General features: G+C 37.0%; 1 protein-coding gene across 1 annotated transcript in view; it reads right to left on the bottom strand.

The window, feature by feature from the left end:
• Positions 1–19,242, bottom strand: part of LOC130408327 (CD209 antigen-like) — a 74,569-nt gene extending 55,327 nt beyond the window's left edge. The window contains exons 1-5 of the mRNA XM_056732144.1: positions 19,101–19,242; positions 18,745–18,948; positions 18,484–18,611; positions 18,305–18,408; positions 18,115–18,197 (exon numbers count right to left, since the gene is read on the bottom strand). Coding sequence (XP_056588122.1) covers positions 18,115–18,197; positions 18,305–18,408; positions 18,484–18,611; positions 18,745–18,948; positions 19,101–19,242 — 661 coding nt within the window. The remainder of the gene's footprint in view (positions 1–18,114; positions 18,198–18,304; positions 18,409–18,483; positions 18,612–18,744; positions 18,949–19,100) is intronic.
• Positions 19,243–23,755: the final 4,513 nt, after the last annotated feature.

The raw sequence follows: 23,755 nt of genomic DNA on the forward strand, positions 1-23,755 counted from the left end.
TTTCTCTGAACCCCAATCAACAAGAAATAAACACACTGCTGAGAAATTTCCAGATAAAAGTGCAACAAATATGTCTGCCACTGATGAGGGAAGCCTTTGATAGCCACCTTGCCCATGTGGCAAAGATATGATTTTGAGCAGAAACAGTTTACTGTCTGAATCGCTAATTGATTTTGAAAGTCAAAGAGGACTTGTGTTGCTCAAAATTAAGAGTCCAGTGAAAACACGAACTTGTGAACCAATTACCATCCTATAATATTGAGTGACATATTTTGTCGTTAAAAATAAAACAAAAATATTTCTAAACTGTAAATTTATCTAATATGAATGCATTTTAATGCAAAATGAAACTCTGGTAAAACTAACCACCTGTAAAAAGCCTCTTTATAAATGTTACTAATATACTAGTTTTAATAAATTAGATGCATCTAGCGGTGAGGTAGCGAATTGCAACCAACGGCTCACCTCACCCTTTGCCCTTCCCTTTCGAAGCACTATGGTGGCTGACACAGGACTAAGATATCGTTACTGTTTCGTACTTTGCTAAAGGAGATAACATATTTGTTACCCTGGACAACAAAACCAGTCTTATGGGTCAATTTTTCGAAATTGAGATTTTTACATCATCTGAAAGCTGAATAATTAAGCTTTCTAAGGATATATGGGTTGTTAGGATAAGAAAATATATCTATAAGAATATATCGGAGATACAACAGTTTAAAACTGGAATCTGAGGGAGCAAAAAAACAAAATATTGAGAAAATCGCCTTTGAAGTTGTTAATCATGGGCATTGTAGCAGTACATACCCTTGCAAAAATAAAGTTTTATATATTCACGGTAGGAAATTGACAAAATATCTTCATGGATCATTAACTTTACTTAATATTCTAATGATTGTTGGCATAAAAGAAAAATCGATAAATTTGACCCAGACAATGTATTTTTGTATTTTACTAAAAATGTTTATAGATAGATAGATATGGCTCGTTCTAAGGTAATCAAAACATAACGTTTCATCATGTAAGGTCTTTATACACCTCTGAAGACATAGTTATATTATATTGCATTTCTTCCAATAGATCCTCCTAAAAATGACACATTAGACCTTAAACAAATTCAATAATCAAAACTATTACAAAGTATTAGTGTAGCCTCCCAGCTGAAACAAGTTCGAGCAACACCTAATGACCAAATATTTTCAGACTTAGAGTATGTTCCAAAGAGCATTGACTTACGATGACAGTGACCTGATGGAAAAATCATAAATATTTTGTTCCAAAATCCCTTATTATTAGTGTGGACTTTCTGACCCCACTCTATTTTCTAGTATTTCCTTCAGTAGACATTTTAATCTGCTGCTGTGTGAGAACATCATCAGGGAGATGTGTGGGGGGTGAAAGAGCCATGGCTCAGCGAAGGTGGGAATAAGATGGAAGAAAGAAGGGATATGGGAGTGTTAGGACCGTCCCTTTGTACGCAGTCAGTAAATTAGGATAAGGGACTGACTGCGTACAAATTAGGACTGGTAATGGCCATATTTAAAAGAGATGCTCTCAGAGAATAAAAAATATTATATCAGATTAATACCTAGTTTCATTCGAAGAATCTACGCAAACACAGCGATTGAACGCCAGAATAAATCCCACACATACAAATATATCTTTTTATGTCAATCTCCATTAAGTATAAATATCTATTATTTAATAATGGCTTTCCTTTGGCTCAGTGGTTAGAGCATGGCGCAAGGTCATGGGTTCAATCCCAGGGGTAGCACATACTTAGAAACAAATGAATAGTATAATGCAATGTGAGTCGCTTTGGATAAAAGCATTTGCCAAATGCAGAAATGTAAATGTGATTCACCATTGTTCCATAATACATCTAAGTAGTTTTTTGTTTGTTTGTGGACAATGGTTGTCATATAAACTGTAGAGCTCAAGAGTTGAAGGTGTTATCTTCTCTGTATGATGTGAGTGTGATTAGCTGATGTGCCCGATTGTTTGCCATGCAGTATTGTCGGACAAAATGAAGGCCAGTCTAATTTCTTTGACATTTATGTGTCGAACCTCCATATTGGATTGACGAGACGAGAATGTTTGTGTTGCCAAAGTGATGGAGACCCCTTGTGCATTAAAAAGAAAGTTTAATGAATTTAAAGACTTAATTTGATCTAGTCATGCATCATCAGTTTAATTATAGCAGAGTCAAAGCAATCCTCAGTTTTCTAACTTTTGTTATTGATAGCGTGGGCTTATTGTCTCAAAGAGAGGAAATAAAAATGTAGCAATATTCAGCCAAATTTAAATTGAGTTCATAAAATTGATACTAATGTTAATTCCCAGAGAGAGAGAGAGAGAGAGAGAGAGAGAGAGCGAGAGAGAGAGATTTTGTTTGCTACCGCAATGTTCCTCTTTAGAACCTTTGGTTAAACGTTTCATCCCTTCATCCACATGTCCCCTTTCTCCTTCCTGTTTCCTCTTTTCATTCTTTTTATCCCTTTTAATCTTCTCTTCCCTCTTAGTCTTCCATTTTGCTCTCTATTTGTGAGAGATTTCTGACTGTCGGCTGTTTAACTGCCCGTCTGCTCTAATGTTTCATTACAACACATGTGTCGCACATATCTGCTCTAAAGGACTGCATGGAGTAAGAACTTTTTAAACTGAACAAATGTTTACTAGCAGACTTGTGAATTCAAACGCCAATATATACATTTGAATTACATCATTAAAAATCTGACAAGCCTTCGCTCGAGCTCTTTACAGTATCTTTATTTCTCTTATTCTCTTTCACTCATTCAGACTCTCTCGTTCTCTCTCCTTATGAACTACAATGATTTTAGCTGTTAAATATCTTCACCATGTACATCAAAGAGAAAGGCAAAAAGGGACAGCGCAAAAAATGAATTGTGGAGTGTAAAAAAAAACTCAAGAACTGTTCGTTGCTAATCACTGTCCTTCCAACTGGCCACACTAATGCCTGGCTCTCCCTGGAGAGAAAAACATACCCACAGTGCCCCCTGTTGGACACCACCACCGTGTCACCTAATAAAACTTTGTATTGAAAAACAGCTAAGAATACTTGCTTCTGTGGAAGAGGTGTACCTGTGGGTGTGTGAGTGCGTGCTTCCTTTAAATAAAAAAGTTCTTACAACCTCAAATTCATTGTCAAGACAAAAAAAAAACACATTCATGCATACACAATTATTTTAAACTGCTTTCTATTTAAAAATGCCTCAATCACCCCTGTATCACTTACTTACAGGTAAAATAACATGCCTGCCTTAGGATGTTTTACATCTTATGCACATTATGCATAAATCTAAACTCGGGGGAATGCAGCAGGTTGACCTTGAACACCACCAAACTCTTCTGCCAGCCAGAACCAACACGAACCACTGCAGCTCATTAATATCATCAGCAAATTTTCTCATTAAAGCCATGTAGTGTTAATGAAGAAAAGCCATACGAGCCACTACAGGGCTGGACAAAACCACAGTTAATCCACTGCTTTTAGATCAGCTGTGCATGCTTCAACCACATTTGTTTGAGTAATGTAAGCTAAACTGGCTGAGAAAGGACAACCTGTACCTGAAGCCCCAATTATCCACCTTTCCTGACAAATCGGTGTGCTTCCTCGGATAGCCCTTTGCATGTGTGATTGAGCTCTAATCAAGGAAACTGAATTTTCCCTAAAGGATATGCCTTTAAAAGTCAATTGGCAAACATGGGGGATAATGATCAAGGCAGCATTAAAATGGATCAACACACACTCACAGATTCCCCTGGTAGCTGAACCTTAGATGAATATACTTGTAATGAGACCAAGGTGCCAAATTAAGATACTGAGATGAATCAATGGTTCTTTGTACTGTATGCACTGAAGGCTATGCACAAATGCATGCTGCATATGGTTAGATAATGCCCAGCGTACATTACATGACTTACAAAATCCCCCAATGACTGAACTGCTCTCATTACATGGCATCTGTTGTGTTGTTTACACAGAGGTGTACACACTACACGTTAAGACAAGGTTCACAATTACAGAGTTTTCACCTGGACAAATCCTCAACAGAGAATGTGATATCCTGGTAATGTTGTCTTGTAAAAACACACACACAAACAACACATGGAAATCCGCAATTCTTTTTCAACTAACTGCCAAAATGGAGCTAGATCAGATTGCCATCTGTTATGTTTGTACCTCCCCTCCAAAAGCGCTTTTCCCTCCGTGTTTGCGCCCAAACGAACAGCAGTCAGTACTTCTAAAAGCCATGATTGTTTTGCTATTTTACATAGATCTGCCCGCAGCTTCGCTTAGCATATCTTTCACTACTTTGCACAAAAACCAAATAATATCTAAATAATAATAAATACAAAAATTTAAATGGCCAACAACTAAAAAAACAGTTATTGATTTTTACCAGGGCACTATAAGAATTATAAGAGTAGTTTTGTGTGCATGTATATCTGATGTAATATGAACTGATGGATTGTATGGGGAATGCTCACTCATTACAACTAACCAAACACATGGCTAAAAACACAACTATTCATTAAACAACCCTCTAATGAGGGAGCTAAGCAGGAATGAACACAGTAAACACACAAAAACACACATCTTTGTGTGCAGGTGTATTGGTTACAATCGTACATATGCAAAACATATGAGATGTTATTGGCATGCAGCTGCAGACTGAGAGTTCAGATTACATGCTTGAGTATTTTGAAAGTATTTCTCTTAATTCCATGTAGTCAAATCTCATTGACACCACAAATATTTTTCATGTTATAATCTGTCTCGATTTGGCCTTGCATACAGCATAGAGAGAAAAACACTGTCCATCTAAACTGTATTTAGTCATTTGCATATTATTATTAGAACAAACGTGAACATCATTTTGGCCTTGTAGGATGGCCAGTTATCTTCTATTCAAACAGAAAGCTGCTTAAATTGTGTTCCAAATGCCCTTGTTTGAATTCTCAATGGCTACCTGAGGGGTCCTGGCATCGGCAGGAGCAAGGAGAGAGATTAGCAAGATTTGCTTCGATTTTGGCACAAAGTGCAACACGGCATGCAACAAGGCAGTCATGTAATGTTAGCAGTGGTCTCTCTCTGCTTCTTGCCAAAACTGAGCAGTGACTTTTGCTGGAACCCAGTGCCAAATGTTTTGATTTCTATACAATATGATTTAGAGCAAGCTACCCCTTTCATTCCCATACAGCAGCCTATTGTAAGCAAATAAAACAATAGTTTAACTTTTTAAAGAGTTTTAAAAACAGCCCAAAATATATATAAATCAGCAACGAATGGGAATTCTCTGTTTACTGTTACTGAAAAGGTTAAAAGGTTGCCCATGTTAGCAATATTTTAATTTAGCCAAAGTTGCTTACCATTTCTAACACCAGCAGGAAGTCATATCTGAGATTAAAAGTGCCACTCAATGGAGGTCTGATATATTAAATTTTAGATGTTTGGTTCTTTTAATTATATTATAAAAGAGAACTGTGGGAGGCTTCAGTACTCTTGAAGGTTATTTCTATTTATACTTGAACCCCACTGCACAACAAACATAAATATGCTACATGCAGTGGAGATTTACTCAAACATTTAACCTCCAACATTTTTGTTGTCTCATAAATTAACATTTAAAGCACAATAAACTTAGATACGTCTGAAATAAGGGTTATATGGCAAAATAAAAATGGGGCAAAGGGTGTGTATATTTAAAATGACAATAATTGAGCTGGCATAATATAATGGCATAGTAACAATTTAAAGCAAAACTGTTCTTGCCTGGTAAATGCTAAAATACATTAACCACAAAAGTAGCCCTTAAGTACAAGAGCTTTATTCTATGTTAACCAATTATACAGAAGACAGTGAAGATTTATCTTTCAAGCAATTTTTGTGAATTACATTTAAAGTAGGTAAAGCAATCTCTCTGCTTGTTTTTAGACTATTCCTCTCACTCATATTTCAACAATCCTGGAGAGCGCCACAAAATGAATCACATGCAAATGTACTTGATCATTATTTGCCGTTAGATAATCTGACAGTATTTCAGCAAAATTGTCACATTTACATTTATGCATTTGGTAGACTTTTTTATTCAAAGAGACTTACATTACATTATACCTTTGTGTATCTGACTATGTGCAATTCCTTGGCGTTGCTCCACGTTCTACCACTGATCTACAGGAAAGCTTAAAGGGATAGTAAACTTATATTGGTAAACTTAAAGGGATAGTTCGCCCAAAAAACGAAAATTCTGTCATCATTCACTTATCCCCAGATTGTTCAAAACCTACATACTTTTCGTTTTCTGCTGAACACAAAGAAAGATATTTGGAAAATAACGGTAAGCAAACGGATCTCATCCCTCATTGACTCAACCATAGTATTTGTTTTCTCTACTATGATAGTAAATGGGGAAGAGATCTGTTTGGTTACTGATATTCTTCCAAATATCTTTCTTTGTATTCAGCAGAACAAAGAACTTTACAGTATACAGTAGGGGTGGGAAACAATTGATATGCGATTTATCACAACATTTCAGCCCGCGAGACGTTATTTTTTTTTCAAATACAAAAGATCTAATTCATGCCTACACTGTGCTTACCAGAACGGCAGTAGCCATATATTTCTTGTGGTGACACTCCAAGATTACGGATGGTCAGATGAACGGAAATTGTAACTCACAGCGGAGAAGAAATACGAGCATAATGGCGGACAAACAACACATTAGAGATGCACCAGCGTCTTTTAAATCAAAAGTTTGGGTACACTCTGGATTTCATAGTGACTATAAATAAGTAGGCGTGGTTAACTCGGCGCTCTGCAAATTGGGAAAATCTCTTTTGACCTTCTTTCAGTCTGTAGTTTTGTGATTCGCTCCAGTCCAGCGCTTTCACCCGCAGTGCTGCATGTGTGCAGGTATAGGCCTGTGCATATTAAAATAAGCTCATTCTCACGTATTTCAGAAGTCAGATTCTTTGTAAAGATTTAATAGTTTTTATAAAGTTCAACTTTAGGCGAGCCGAGGCAAAACTTGCCCGATGATGCTCATAGCGTGAGCGCTTTGAAGTGACGTTCCGCAAACCCCCGTTTTGGGAGGCGCGTGGGGAGTCACCAGAGACTCACAGTCCAAAGACAAGCGTAAGGATAAACAATCCTCAAGACAGAGAGCTGCAACACACAAAAAATGCTCATCTTATATTAGATCTTTTTTCCCTTCATTCATGTCGTGATTTATTGATATGGAATTGCCAACCGAAATATCGATTATCGCAGAATCGGCGCATTGTGATATTGTGAGCCCTGTATCGCGTATCGAATCGTATCGGGAGGTACCTTGCAATTCCCACCCCTAGTATACTGGTTTGAAACAGCATGAGGGTGAGTACATGAATACAGAATTTTTGGGTGAACTATCCCTTTATTACATTGTAAAATACTGGTTTAATTAATTACAATATTGAATGATTTCTGATTGTTTTATGTTTATATGAATAACAAGAATAAGTTAAAAGAATAAAAATATACATTAGGGTTAGGGTATATTAAAATTATTAAAATGCAAACTATGCACTATTTTTTTAAATTAGAAATGTTCATCATCGTTGAGGTATTATTTATACAATCTTATAGTTTTACCTTTACCTCCTGTGTTCTATAAGACACCTAAAGTGGCAAAAATGAACGAAATTCCCTTCTACTGCCAGAGCTGGTTTAAAAGCATAAAAATATGGATAGAAAAAGAATGACATGCTACATTCCAGTGAAATTAATGTAATAGGCCTATATATTGCTTGTGAAAGTGGTGAATGTCCGTATGCACTGCATCATCAAAACAACCCTAATAAAATGTGCACAGATATAACCTTATTTTTATCATGAATAAGTAAAACAGTGCTAAATTGTATTCGCTCTCTTCTGATCTGCAAAAAATATTTGTGGTCAGCAGAGGTAAAAAACTCTGTGAGCGCCTAAAGCTATATGTCTTAAACAGTGGAGTAGAACGAACGCACAAACAGTATACATTTCCGTATACATTTATCCAGCAATTAGGAAATGACAAAAAACTGTGCAAAAGTAAAACACAGGCCATTCAACTGTCTTTTGTGTCACGACAGACAGGGTGTTTACACATTACAGACAGACAGTTAGAAGTATCTGAGGGAAAGCATGTTCATGTATTTTAAGGAAAGCGATTAGGTGTGAGGGTTGGATCCACAGAGGCATATGAGTGGCGAGAAGCAGATAAGAATGAATGTAAATATACACTAAAAGTGACAGATTAACCTTGGGCAAGGGCATGTGGGCACGCGCACACACCTTATCTACAGTACACGCATGGCAAATTATCGTAGAGCTGGAACGCGGTTTGCTGAGGCCGGTTTCTTCCATTCCACAGAAACTGGTATAAATACTCACACTAATACAAAGGTTTCATCAACATGAAAGTCCCACTAAACTGACAAAACCCAGTCTACAGGATGCAAGTAATGCGCCTTATTTGCATAAATAGGTTTGTACTCTGACATTAGGCAAATCATCCCACGGTGACACGGTAGCACACTTCAGGCTGAGACACAATGTCTGAGGATTTGGACAATGTCTGAGGAACTTTGTCTGCCCGCTGAACAAAATAACAAGCTAAACAGTATATTTCTTGGTCTCTACATTCATTGTTTTCTGACGAAAACGATGAGGAGCAGCATCCCTTCGCTTGTAAAAATAGAAGCTCGGATGAGGACGGAGAATGCAGATCCTCACAACAGATGGAGAGCTGAAGCCATGGAAACTGGCAAAGCGTTGCTCCGCTTTCACAGTTAGTCAGGGGTGAATTGAACGCTGTAAAGCATATTTGTCAGTGATCTTGTTTATACCCGGTATCTTCCGCTGATGAATGCTATTGTGCACAAATAAGGCAGGCTGATCTTTAAAAAAAAATCCTGATTAATTGGTCACTTCACTAATTCTAATTTGTTCATGTGAGGACATTTACCTGAGGCCCTTTGCAGATAACACACCAAATGTCTCTGGATCCTGCAACACTAACAAGAGAACGAGGTCTAATTAAGTACGTTCATCCAGTTTGACCCTTGGGGATTAACTGAACAGTAACAATCAAGTTTGGCATTTCAGTAGCCTCAACCGGGTACAAAATTAATTTGGTAATGAATTAAACCATGCGTCAACAAAATCCAATCTGGTCACGATAATGATTATGTTCTCTGTTTTCTTTATTCTACATTAAAACTCTTTGTGAGCAACATCTCGATGAATAAATAAATAATAAAACACCAGATTGTCGGCGCCAATAGCCTTGTGGTTAGTACGTGGACAGGGGTTTGATTCCCATTGCTGAGGTCCTTTGGCGATCCAGCTCCCATGTCTCTGCCCAACACTTTTCTGGCTACTCCACTTTTTTCTACCATTTAGTACATAAAAAGCCCCTAAAAATAACTTAATAAACAAAACAAAAAACAGATTTTTTTGGCAGGTTGCTTATTGAGGTATCCCATGAATACAAACACTTTGTGGTGTTTGGCTAAATGCATTTCTAATCAAACTCCTGTTTTGTTTTCAACTAATGGAATAAGCCAACTCAAGTGCATGCTCAACCTGTTTGATAGCTTGTGTAATTAGCCTGCTTTGTGCTTAAGTCACGGCAGCCGTTTAAAAATAGCCAGCTCTCAATTCAAAATGTAAAATCAGCTAGTATACACAAGAAGAGAGGAGAGAAAATATTAGTTCGGCGGCCATGTTTGAATGCTTGTTTTAAATCCAAGATCACCATAAAACTAAACAGTTGCTTGTAAGATGTAAATATTTTTAGTGTAACCATGAGTTCAGAGCATATTTTGATACCTACACTTCCACAAACACAAGAACCCAGAATGAAGAACTGAAACCAATCACACAAATACAACACAAACAGTATTAGAATTAGAAATTCTTAAAAACACACAGTAGAAATTTTACGGTGTTTTTTACAATACACATAGATTAAATGAAAATAGAAAGAATAAAGAATATCCTATAGATATAAGTTAACTTCTGGTCTGTGTTTCTTTTGTAAGAAAATATATATAATTTAAATTAACATTTTAGTTGAAAAACTTTATTAATTGAATATGAATTGTAATAAAATGATCTTCTTTCCAGGGACTCTGTTGTTAGTGATTCTGTCCGGAGGTCTACATGAAGTTTGAGTGACATAAAGTTTGTTTATGTATCTGACGTTGAAACCCTCTTTTGAAGTCAAAGCAGTAGGCTGCTCTCTCGCAAACTTCAAGAGATTCTCAAGTTTTGATTGTGAAATCAATGAAGCTGACCCACACGCCCTTTTACTCTCTTCTTCACTCTGTGTGCTCTTTATGACTAGCACAGCTTGAATTTATCCCTTCCACACCACAGCCGTGGCTGTAAACCTCTTCCACATGTCACTCAATCACAGAGCTATTACCACCAATAAATCTGCACTAGACTGACAGCCAACATAAGCAATAGAGAGCTGCCCTTTATTCAGTAATCTGATCCTGCAAGGCAGCCCACAGAAGCTCATGCCAACTTTACACTCACCGAGTCCAAACTTTACACCGGAGATTTAAGAACTGAAGCTAAGTTTACACTTGCTTTAAATCCGATGACATGTGTCAAGGTATGTGATCCATGAGAACAACACGGCACTAGAGGGTAGAAAGTAAAAATACAAAAGTTATCTTCAGTAAAGAGTAAAACATGATACTTATCAATACAGTAACATTTAAGTGATATTTTCAAATCAAAACCAATTAAAGAAATGAAAATCATGTTTTGAGATGTTCCCTTTAAAAAACGAAACATTATGTATTCAACATTATGCAGAATTTTGAACATTATCATTAAAACATTACTCATGTAATATTACACTTTAATCGTAATACTTCTGCTTTAATCTCAACGTCTGGTTTCATAGACAAGGACTACCCTAAACTAGGACTATGACTCAGAAAAAAACATAACTAATGTGTATCTTGAGAGAAAACAAAGGCACAAACACACAGTATCTCACAGAAGTGAGTGAACACCTCACATTTTTGAAAATATTTTATTATATCTTTTCATGTGACAGCATTGAAGAAATTACACTTTGCTACAATGCAAAGCGTACAGCAGTGTAAACTTGCTGTCAACTCAAAATAACTTATCACACTGCCATTAATGTCCAAACCACTGGCAAGAAAAGTGAATACACCCCTAATTGAAAATTTCCAAATCGGGCCCAAAGTGTCAATATTTGTGTGGCCACCATTATTTTCCAGCACTGCCTTAACCCTCTTGGGCATGGAGTTCACCAGAGCTTCACAGGTTGCCACTGGAGTCCTCTTTCACCAAATGATGACATCATTGAGCTGGTGGATGCTTGCGCTCCTCCACCTTCTGTTTAAAAATGCTCCACAGATGCTCAACAGGGTTAAGGTCTGGACACATGCGTGGCCAGTCCATCAACTTTACATTTATGGCATATGGCATTTATGGTTCCCTCAATGAAGTGTATCTTCCCCGAATGAACTGTATCTCCCCAGTTCCGGCAGCACCGTGCTCCAGCTCAGTTTCAGGGTCTTGGCAATCTTCTTATAGCCAAGACCATCTTTATGAAGAGCAACAATTCTTTTTTTCAGATCATCATAGTTCTTTGCCGTGAGGTGCGATATTGAACTTCAAGTGACCAGTATGAGAGAGTCAGAGCAATAACACCAAATTTAATACACCTGCTCTCCATTCACACCTGAGACCATATAACACTAAAGAATCGTATGACACCAGGGAGGGAAAATGGCTAATTGCGCCAAATTTGGACATTTTCCACTTTGTTGCCAGCAGTGTAGACATTAATGGCTGTGTGTTGAGTTATTTTGAGGGGACAGAAAATTTACACTGTCATACAAGCTGTGCACTCACTACGTTACATTGTAGCAAGTTTAATTTCTTCAGTGTTGTCACATGAAAAGATATAATAAAATATTTACAAAAATGTGAGGGGTGTACCTGATGAGAGAATCAGAAGGTGGCGTGTTTTGCTTTAGCTGAGGAGCATAGGGTTGAGACACATGAGCTAACACATTGGGCTTACTGCCCATTCTAAGCTATGACGACCCATAGCTGGCAATTTCTCAGAGACGGAAAGTTCCTGACAGTGAAGCTCATGCTATTTTCTATTGTAGAGTCTGTGCTTTCCCCGTCAGATGAAAGCACAGTCTTTTAGCTTGCCGTGAGATGGATTTCCTGTGGCGGTATGGTGATGTCCACATAGAGTTTTTATTGTTTGTTTATCATGGCTGGCTTACTCGGAGATGGAGCGGTTGTCATGGTTTAGATGGAGTTTTAGTAGGTATGCTTACTTATGCACACAAGTGAAAACACCCACTCATATATGCAGACGTAAGCAGCACGTAAGCGCATGCACAAGCTTCAAAATAATATGAAAAAGTCTTGTCTCAGGTACATCCAAAAATCCTTCTTATATTTCATCCATCTTTTCAAATATGCAGTGTTTGAAATTGCTCCTGAGCCGGCGCCATTAATAATGCATCAAGCTTAAAACCGTCATGGAGTTCAGAAAATCTAAATTCATGCATCCTCAATGACAGTGTTTCTACCTGCGGATCAGTCACACGGACACACATTCTTTCCAAGCACATGTTTTATGCATCTGGGTATTATAATATCCCCCACTCGACTCTAATGCTTGCTAATTTGTGTTGCACAGAAATGCACAGATGAGGTTTCCACAGGAAGGAGGTTCGGCATGCGTGTTCAGGCGTATTGACTGTGGGCTGAAATGGCAGCACCGGGGATGCGGTAGCTCATGTTCATCCATTCTTACCACGACAAATAGATTGACACCAGGTGAGGGGTCCATTATCCTCACTGCGGGCATTTGGCAGAGTTGCCCTCTTCCATAATCAAAACCCATTGAGCCCCCTACGTTGTAAAAGTGAATGCAGAAGTAGCCCGGCATCTCACACTGCCTAGAAACATTCCAGGCGAAAGCTTGTTTTTCTCTGAAATGTTTGAATGTCAAAAGGTGGCTTGCACCTCTATTTTCTTTTTGGTAGTTAATTAGTGAATGCTTATCATAGCCACATGCCATGCCTCAGCAGGGACACAGCACCCTAGTGTTGTAAAATTAATTATTTCACTAATGTGGGCCTTGCGCATGAGAAACGGCAGAACTCTAGCCCAATAGCTCATTAATCTTCTGACGGCCTCTCCTGAGTTTGCGGTGAAGTGGTGTTGAATTTCAATACGCACCTTCTCGCTTATATTTCTTGTTTAACCTTTACAAAGCATCTTTTTTTAGGAACGGTTTTACACCTGCAGGGAAGCGAAATGTACATTGCACCAAATACAATTACAGAACTGGACACGCAAACACACAATGTATATCTGTTGGAGTGTTTTTGTCCACAATTTATTTCACACTCTGTAACTCCTTGTTTAAAATGTCTTTTTGTCAAAGCCACCTTCATTAACACAAAAATAAGAAAGTAGGGGGTCTCGGACAGCATAGGTAGGGCTCATTAATGGGTCCTTTGGGGCAAGACTAACGGACAATGAAACGTTGCTCTCTAGTCTACATGCCCGAAGCTGCTTTAAGCACGAGCTCGAATTGGGATTTTCCAGGAAACTGGCAGGACACTGACTTTTCATCATTTCAAAGTCATTACTTTAACCACAGGGAATTCTCTGGTCTCCTTCACCATTAAACCAAATTTAGCATCTCATATTTTACACATGCATGTTACACAGTCTTAGTTTCCCATATTGTATGCAGCACATCATTTTTCTCCTGCTCAAAGTGATGAGCAATTACTTCAGGTATGAGCATTAGCTTATACAGGAAAGCGTGTTTGCGTGCAAAGCGAAATTACCATTCACCTTATTCTGTTTTAATGAGAGGGAAGAAAGCTATTCTGATGTTTGTGTTAATTACAGTTTTAAAGTGAGTGATTTGTGCAGGGATTAGAAGGCTCCCATAGTTTTCAATCAGCATTGATAAAGCTGAGGGTTTAAATTGGCCAATTTTGTTCACATAAAACAAAATATAAAGCGCTATATAAAACTAAGAAGCAAGTTGAGGAGAACAGAAAAGCACAGACACATAGATAGAATTATACAGACTGCCTCTCGAACGGCAGATGCCGTACTGCAGTTTGAAGCAAATTAGAGTGGACTTTCTCACAGAGATTTTTCACACTCACTACACCTAATTGCCTCTAAGGGTGTAGCCTAGGAGAGAGTGCTAGTGTTTTAAAATTTTATAAAAACTTATTCATTATGTTGTGTGTTTCTGTTGTATTAATTCATTTAAATTAACTGTTTTCACAAGATTTATTCAAGCAGTGTAAATATGGTATAATTATGTCAAAGCAGCACTTTTCATACAGCACTTTAGATCTATCTCCGCTCCAGGCCTCCGTGAAATTTACCACATTTTGCTATTATAAGATTTTTCTTTTCTAAAACTCAAGAACTCATATATTAAACTAGGCTTTAAAGGGCCGCTATCCTAGAAAATGCACTTTTAAATGTTTTTATACCAGAAATTGAGTCGCCAGCGTGTGTGCAGAAACACCCTGTCATTATACAAATTGTATATTATATTCTTCTTTTTGTAATCTCCTTTAAACCACAACAGTGACACAAAACAGGCTGTTGGTGATCCCCTATCAATGCGATGTCACATTGATTTACGCCCGCCCATGAACGCTCACAGAGCCTTATGAGCGCGTAGTTCCACCTTTCCGACAGAGACGCATTGTCAGCCATTTTCTGGCAAGAGCAGAAGACTTGTGACCGTTTTTTTCTCTGTGAATTCAGTGTTTTCTCCTTATGTCCCAAGTTCGACAATACTTAGAGCTGATAGAAACAGAGTTTGCATTCGTAAGACAACGAGGTTACGCAGAAATTGCTACTCACAACATAATAACATCTAGTTGCTGATCTTGACATTCACATTTATATTTATGCATTTGGCAGACGGTTTTATCCAATGCGACTTACATTGCATTATCCCATACATTTATACATAGGTATGTGCAATCCCCTAAGATCGAACCCACAACCTTGCATTGTTAACGCAATGCTCTTACAAATGAGCTACAGGAAAGCATAACTTACATACCTGTCTGTCATAACAACTCTGAAATCATGTGTATGCATATATCTGTGTTTATGTCTGTTAGTAATATGCATGCACATGATTAATCATCAATGGCCAACATTTCATACAGTTAATGGTCAGCAAATGTTGTTCTATCTATTTTTTATTTTTTTCCATTAAATTTGTATTTATGAACAAGGCATTAAGGGGATTTTTATTGCAGTTAGTGTATGGTTTTGGTTGGACAAGGCTTAACAGATGTAAATGCGCGTTCCGCCATATTGCTTATCTTGATGTCATTCAAAGCACATGTGTAAGCGCTCTACCTCCTATTTTGCATACGGGAAGGGGAGCAGAAGCTCATTTCATTTAAGAAAAACAGAAAAAAGGCCCTTTTCCATTGCAGCCACAAATGGCAATGTTTAACATATTCTAATGAAGCTGAAACTTTACAGAGACATTCTGGGGAAACCACTGACAATTTTTACATTGCAGGAAACTCCGGGATTAGCAGCCCTCTAATACACAAAGGTTTGTTTAATGAATGATAAAAACCATCAAAGTTTATTCCAAATGTTTTGAGAATAGTCATAACATTATGCCCCAGTTTCACAGACCAGGCTAGTTCCAGACTAAAATGAATTTTGAGCTGTCTTAAGTGAAAATAACTTGCCCTAACATACTGTACATCCTGCCAGTCCAGTAACTATAGAGGAACTATAGAACAATGATCTCGTAGAAACCAGGTCAGATGACCGTAGCCTTGCATTGTTCTTGGACAGTTCTTTGACAGAAGAGAAGGAAATGCACTAGTACACAAGTACTTTGACAACATGGATGACTTGGACTTGGAACCCACTTGCCAAAGTGCTGACAGCTCCAGACCCCCTGCCAAAACCATTTAAGGAGTGAGAAATCAGCATGACCAAGTCTTTCTGAACAAGTAGAGCATATTTAATCTATGACATCTGATAAACCTGGTTATTGTCATTGTAGCTTCTAGTGAACTGATAGTCAAAGAAGACAAAATTCAAGGTATTCTCAAAAAAGAAAGCAAACATCAGCTAAGACTTTGACATCACAGAGTAAACGTACACCATTAAAGATCTGCCCATAAAGCTTATATTTAGGAACTCTAAAATTGTAGAACAGTTTAAGTCAACATTATGACTGATCAAGTGCTTAAAGAGTTTACTGTTTTTTTTTTTTATAGTGGCAAGCGATAGGAAAAGGAAGCAGAAATGACTGAAACAAATTTGGAGGTAGTGGCTTTAGAAAAAATGCTCTCTACACTGAAAGATCATTTAGTTCGCTTTTATTGACTTGAACGAGGCTTTTGATCTCATCAGTAAAAATATTGGATATATTCAGATACTTTAGAAGATACAATAAGGCTGCTTCTCAAGGATATGCAATATGAACTGAGCCTTTCACAATAACACCATAAAAACAAAACAATTCTGTTTCATGGCTCTGACCCTCTTTGTAATATTTGGCCATTTGGCTAATGCTGTTAATCCACAGTGACCTACTATATGCTGGATGTATTATTCCCAGAGCCCACTGTTCAACCATTCGAGGGTTTGGACCCAACAAACTTTTGATTAGTGGCATTGATTAGTAGAATGATTTAGAATTTTTCATATCATTCAGTTTTCACTATTATGTGCAGCATGGATATATATTATTGTTTTTTTTATTTAATTTTATAGCAAAGACATGACTGTCATTATTAGAACACTGAAGTGGTTGTTGTCTCTTCGTATTGGAGTCCCTGGACATTCTGATTGCATGGTACATATGACAAAATATGATGAGATATTAATGCTCTTTAACATTCACACTGGTAAACTTCTGTTTTTAACACTATTGAATAGAGCAACAACCCTGGACTGATCTGAGATCAATGTGTGAAGATAAAACGACAAAATTATTGCAGATCTATTTCCTGTAGCTGTAGTGTGAAAGTTTTATCTCTGAGCCGTCAGCAGAACATGCTTGACTTGAATGACATTAAAATTCCTTTGGTACACTTGTTTGAGTATTTGTTACATATCTTGCAAAAATCCACATTATAGTTCTTAGTATAGTTTTGATGGCTCTACTTTTATTGCTCTATTCCTCTTCTTCAGCATGCTTCCTATTTTTAAAAGCAGCAATAACAGCTTTGAAACTGTCTTTCTTCAGAGTGTTACATGAGGTCACTTGACAACTTGTCTCGCATGACAACATTCATCAACCGAGAGGCCATTTGACTAACAGAAAAGAAACCAAAACAAAACACCGTTTCCAAAAAAGTGTGTCTTATCAGACGTTCACGTTGAGAGTACGTGACAACAACAAATACATTCATGTATCAGGAGGCCCTGCACACAAAGTTATCTGTGGTGTTTCTCGCCTCCTGGGCTGATCTCACAATACTCTTATAATGGCTTTAATAAAGAGGCACAAAACAGACGTCAAGTCAAACATTGGCTCAATGGTGTGAGTTTGGGGCGGGAATTGTTTCTTGAATAGTGGAAATCATAGAGGATTTTTCTATAAAGTTCTTTGAAAGTAACAAGACACAGCACCAATTCCAAGGTACTAGACGCATGACGTGTGCCAGAAGCTGGTGTTTAAATTGAAGCCCATCAGAAATGAAAGTGGCAGCAGACTGACAGTTGGAGAGAAGCGGTGACTTGACTAATATGATTACAAATAACATGCAATAAAAAGTAAATCACTGGATTTGAAATCAATAAATAAAATGAATCTACTAAAAAAAGCTTCCTTTATTACTGTTTTGTGTAAAATAAATGATTATTTGCATAATAACAATACAGATTAGACAAAAGAAAGCTATCGGTATTCATGATATAAGTACATTATAGAAGTTTACTGAATTAACACAAATCTTATTTAAACATTTATTTATAAAATGGTTTCTCACAGATCGATTTAGTAGTATGACTACATGGATAATCAGCCCACTTTAAATAAGTCACAACACAGTCTTCATCGCCCAAATAAGAGTTGGGTTCAGTTGATGCCCAGAAGCTGAAACAACAGCTAAGCATTAGATCTAAGTGGTTGTTTTCTGTGTGATATGATACTGACTTTAAAGAATATTTATTGAATCATAATCAGTAAATCTGATTTCTTACCTAGTGGTCAGTGTGCTGCCATCAACCCATTTCCATTCGCCCTCCTCATCACTGTCTGACAGACCAATCCATACAGTTTTATTAAAGGTGTTCTTAACAAAATCCTAAAAATATAAGAAAATAAACAATTCCATATACCGCTTCAAATATCTCTACACATACACAGTATTTTCACTCACTTGTTCCTCTCGGTTGTTAATGATGATCAGATCTGCTCCTCTGTCCCTACAGTATCTTCTGCTCTCAGCCCAGTTCTTACGCTCAGATGACATGTAGTAAAAATGAAATTGATAATAAATCCATCCCTCTGTAAATACAAAGTTTTCAGCTGCTAAATCCTTATATCTGACCACACAGCTTATAGTATACTATATTTTATGCATACATTTTTTTTTTTTTTTTTTAATTATTTGAATTGTTTAATTGTAGTTTAAGATTACCATGCAGGAGTGTCCACGGTTCAATTTTCTCCTTTAACTGCTCACTTAGTTTAGAAAAATAATTCATCTTAGCCAATAATTTTTCTGTATCTTCTGTGAGTTTGGTATAATTTGTAAGAAGCTGGTCTCTCTCCTCTGTGGTGTTTTGGTTGTTGACGTGAAACTGGTGATTGTTTGTATGGATCAGGAGACACCAAATTTTGACTGCAGTCAGTAGAAGAACACATAGCAGCAGCAAACACACTTCAAATGCTCTGCACATTGAGTCTCTTTCTAAAGGGGATACATAGATTATTGTTCCTGCATTTATATTAAGTGTATGTGTTTGTTTTCCTGTAATAATTAAGTTTCTGTACCTTTTTGTTGAGAAATTTGGTCTCTCTTGGTGTCTTCTGTCCGTTCCAAGACATCATGGCTGTTTTTATCATCTACACTGGCATATATATCCATCTCCTCATCAACTTCTATGTTAATTTCCTGCATGCCAGGAATGTTCATATTGGCAAAAATATTTTTTGATGTTGTCACTCTGCTGGAGTCAATATTTTTGAAAGTTCTTGTTTGGTACACTGCTTTATGTTAAGATGCCTTCCTGCGTTCTGCCTATTACTCAAAATGTGATATCCTTTATACTAAAAGTAGTACTTCCTTTTTCAGAGAGGTTGAAGAATGAGGTTAGACTATGTTATTGTGGGTTACACAAGGATCCCTTGTTGGGCAATTCTATCGTTTATCAAGAATATACCCGTTCATTGGCTGCGCTGCATCAAGATCGGCTGCGCTGTGGGCCTGCAGCTGCAGCTCGTTACTCTTGCGAAGTTAAGAGGTGTGTTTGTTTGTTCACTGCATTTCAGTGATGGATGTTATATAAATGGTGCATATAACGGTGGATTTGGAGAACGTTTGAAACTGATAGATTGAGTGTCCCAGCGCTAAAAGATGCCGGACATGAACCACACACGGTAAGTGAAACTGAGTCACATGTCTATGTTTTTTGTCAATGGGTGCGCACATACTTTAGTTTCGCCCCCTCCCCCCGCACGCATCGTATGTTTTCGAAATAATTATACAGCTGTCTTTGATAAATGTGATCAAGCTAAAGACTATAGGCATATTTGAAGGGTACTCAAGATTAACATGAGATACCGTATGGAGAAACTGTCTAAGTTACAGTCACTTTAAAATTCCTGTAAAAGCTGCAGTCAGACGTAAATCAGCTTAATAAAAACTACTTTTATAATGTGTTGTTTATTTGTACACATTGTTTTTTTAATTGGGGTTGCTCTTAGTGATTTTTCACTATTCCATCTGCATCTACAATCAGACCAACCCAAACTACATGCCCAGTGGGAACTGAAAAGCATTGATTGTTAATAACAGATAAGAAATACAATTGGATTGTAAGGTGAACAATTTACAGTAACTAATACATCTCAAAATTATATGCTATAGCCATGACATAAGACAAATCACACAAAAAACTGCAATATGGTTTTGCTTTGATTGGCTGAGTTGCTTTATTCAGTTTAAGTTTGTTTTCCATTTTTAATATCATCAAGAACAGCTACAAGTCTGTGGTCAATCGGCGACATCTGAGAGCATGTGACATCCAACAAGTTAGAAAAACTTTTAAAAGTATGCATGTCCACAAACAGTTTTCACAAATAGACAGGGGTGTCAAGTTACGAAGTACAAATACTATGTTACCTTACTTAAGTAGATATTGGGTATCTATACTTTACTGGAGTAGTTATTTTTCAGCCGACTTTTTATTTCTACTCCTTACATTTTCACGCAATTATCGATATATTTTCATTTAGACTTTAGAAAAAAAAACTTATACCATCAGGATAGAGTGAATTTGATTGTGGTTGGATGAGAAGTATAAACATATACGTTTGCTATGGCTAGGTACATGCCATGGTTTGCTTGCTAGCAGTAGGCTATGATTCTACGTTGCATCCAAGAAGTTGAGACGTCTATGTGATATGCTTAATATTATCTATATACAGATAGGCCATGCCTCTATTTAATTGCTTAAAACTATACAAATGGCCGATCTAGTCACTGTTTATTATAAACGCGTCGAAGTCTCTACTGAATGCATACATTTAAATGTACAAAAACCGCAACATGAACCGTTTGCAAATACCTTTTATTACATGCAGATTAATACGGACAAACACTGTACGAATGACGTAGATTCGCCATCTAGTGGCTGTGTATGGTAGTCTCTTGAGGGCACTGTGTTCTTTATATTTTATTGTAAACAACAATAATTTTACACAAAATATAAAGAAATCCTAATATAAAGGGCAATTTGTTAATGCCATCTTATTTTACATTAGCATAAGATATTTGCACAAAGCATCATCCTATTTTATTCAATATTGTTTAGGTGACTGTTAAACTAAAAAACATTTGATACATATTATATTTTCATTTTTTTCCTTACATTATTTTTACTTTTATACTTTAAGTAGTTTTGAAACCAGTACTTTTAAACTTTTACTTGAGTAAATAGCTTGAGTTGATACTTTTACTTCTACAGAAGTCTTTTTAAACCCTCGTATCTATACTTCTACTTGAGTAATGAATGTGATTACTTTTGACACCTCTGCAAATAAAACAATGTTTAGATTTTACACCGTATGCTTTTTACAGTATTCATGTTATTATGGGTGTGTTCACATATATTTGGTTTGATTAAAATGAACTCTGGTGCGATTGCTTAGTGTTAGTTTGGTTCAATTGTGAAAATGTCAATGCTGCCACACGAACTTGGTGTGCAAGTGGAGTGAGACCACTGAAAAGACAGGTCACCGTCCAGTTTCAAATGAACACAGATAGATTGAAATATGAACACAACACGGACCGAGGGTATCCAACCAAGCCCAAAACGATGATAACAAGATACGATCCAAAAATCAAGTGATTTGGTAACATAAAATGAGTGTTTATTAGATGTGTGGTTGTGTGTGTAACAGAGTAATTCATGCGACTGTTTTTACTGCTTTACACACTTCACATGGTCTTTGTGAGTTACCGGATTGGTGAAAATACCAAAAATTAAATGTCTGCCGTAGTACGGAAAATAAATCAGCTAACGATTTATACGATTTAGATACGGTTGTTAAGCAAGCCGAATTGGTTCTTAAAATACCTTAATATCTCAATATCTTTTTTGTCATGTCATATGACATTTCATATTTGTACCGTACTTAAAAAGTTATCCAGGCCAGTAACATGGGACGGGATATTTGCACTAGAGTGTATTCAATAAGAAAAGTCATTGTAACACTTTTTTGACATCTGGTAGTGTTTACCAGACTAAAATTTAGACACTCCTAAAAATTTATATCACAATATAAGCGCAAATCTGCGTCACAGGTATGAAAAAAAAAACATTCATATTTTTTTTACAAAAAAATGTGATTTCAATAAGAACTAAATTATTAGGAGAGTCATGTATTCCCACGTTAATTTTATAATTTTATTCTAAACAAGATACAGTATAGACTGTATAGCCACAATTGTCATGTTTGTGTCTATTTTTATTTCTTCCAAAAAATTAGCAATGACATCTTGGACAAAGTTGTTATACACTGAATAAAATACAAACAAGCTAAGAATCAGCAACCTCTGAACATCAAAGTTTTCTTTATGGACGGATATTCACACAGAGTGCAAACAAGACCATGCAGAACAAAGGTATTCAGGAGACATGTCTAGAGAAAGGTGAGATTCACCTACCAAGCTGAAGACAAAAGATCTAACTGAAAGACTGTGTGCCATCATCCACCAAGACCAGCAAATATGTGAATACTATGATAAAAACTGTCACACCGACATCGACCTTAACAGTATGAGAGTGAACAGCCTAGGCTGAAATCAAAACATGATAATGTGTACACTCAAAAAAATGCTGGGTTGTTTTCTGGGTAAAATGTGGACAGAATAATCTATGGTTTAACTAAATTAACTAAGGGTAAACAACTCAGCATGCTTAGTGTAGTAGTTTTGGAAAACAGAATTTATGTATCATCTGCACAGAATGTCAAAATGAATGTTTTCTAAAAATTCTGAAATGATAGATCAAGCCGTTCAAGACACATAGCTTAACCGTGCTTCAGGTGATTCAGGTCCCGGCTGTTGGGATTTCAAACACTTACCCATTTTTCTTTTTCGACCAAACAGGTATAGCCCAGCCCCAAACCCATGTCACTGATGGTAACTCCCAGCTGGGATGCTAAAACAGACAGTGGAGCTGCTAATGGTACAAAAAAATGTGTCACATTAAACAAAAAATCTAAATAATGATTTTTAAAACTAAAAATGCAAAGCATATACAGTTAAGATCATACACCGAAATCAGAATAAGATACAGAGAGAGCACATAACGGAAAGAAAAAGTTTAATGTGACCATATTAAACGAGCTAGATATACTGGACATGAGATGTAAATATATAAATGGAAAGATGTATAATATCAAGGTTAGGGTATTAGTAAACTAACAAGCTTTCAACATGCTTTCAAGGTACATTATGTTTTTATCCATTTCTGCTGCCTCGGGCAGAAGCCATTTAAAGATGTTGTTGAAACATTTCCTTTTTGCAACACAGAGGCTCAGAGTCATGGGCTAGGTCAAACAAGGACTATTTTCCTTCTGGTTACTTGATAAATACCAAACTAGAGCAACACATACACACACATACACACTCTCCAGTGCCAAGACCTTGAGTCCCTGCTTAGGCGACAGATGGATATTGTCTGTGGGCAGATTAATGTGTACTCCGGGCCGACTCCTCTAATCCCTGTGTGAGGGAAAGAGACACTTACTCATCCATTCATCCTTCCATCACATAGCACAGGTGTTCCAATCACATTCTCGGTATGCAGATAGCCAGAGGATCGTACATTACGCCCACCCAGGTGAGAGGCCCAGGCGCATGGTTCTTGATAAGAGAAAAGTAACAGTGTTTGACTGCCTCATTTAAAATTATAAAGTGG

Source organism: Triplophysa dalaica, chromosome 1, assembly GCF_015846415.1.
Source record: "Triplophysa dalaica isolate WHDGS20190420 chromosome 1, ASM1584641v1, whole genome shotgun sequence".
Classification (NCBI taxonomy): domain Eukaryota; kingdom Metazoa; phylum Chordata; class Actinopteri; order Cypriniformes; family Nemacheilidae; genus Triplophysa; species Triplophysa dalaica.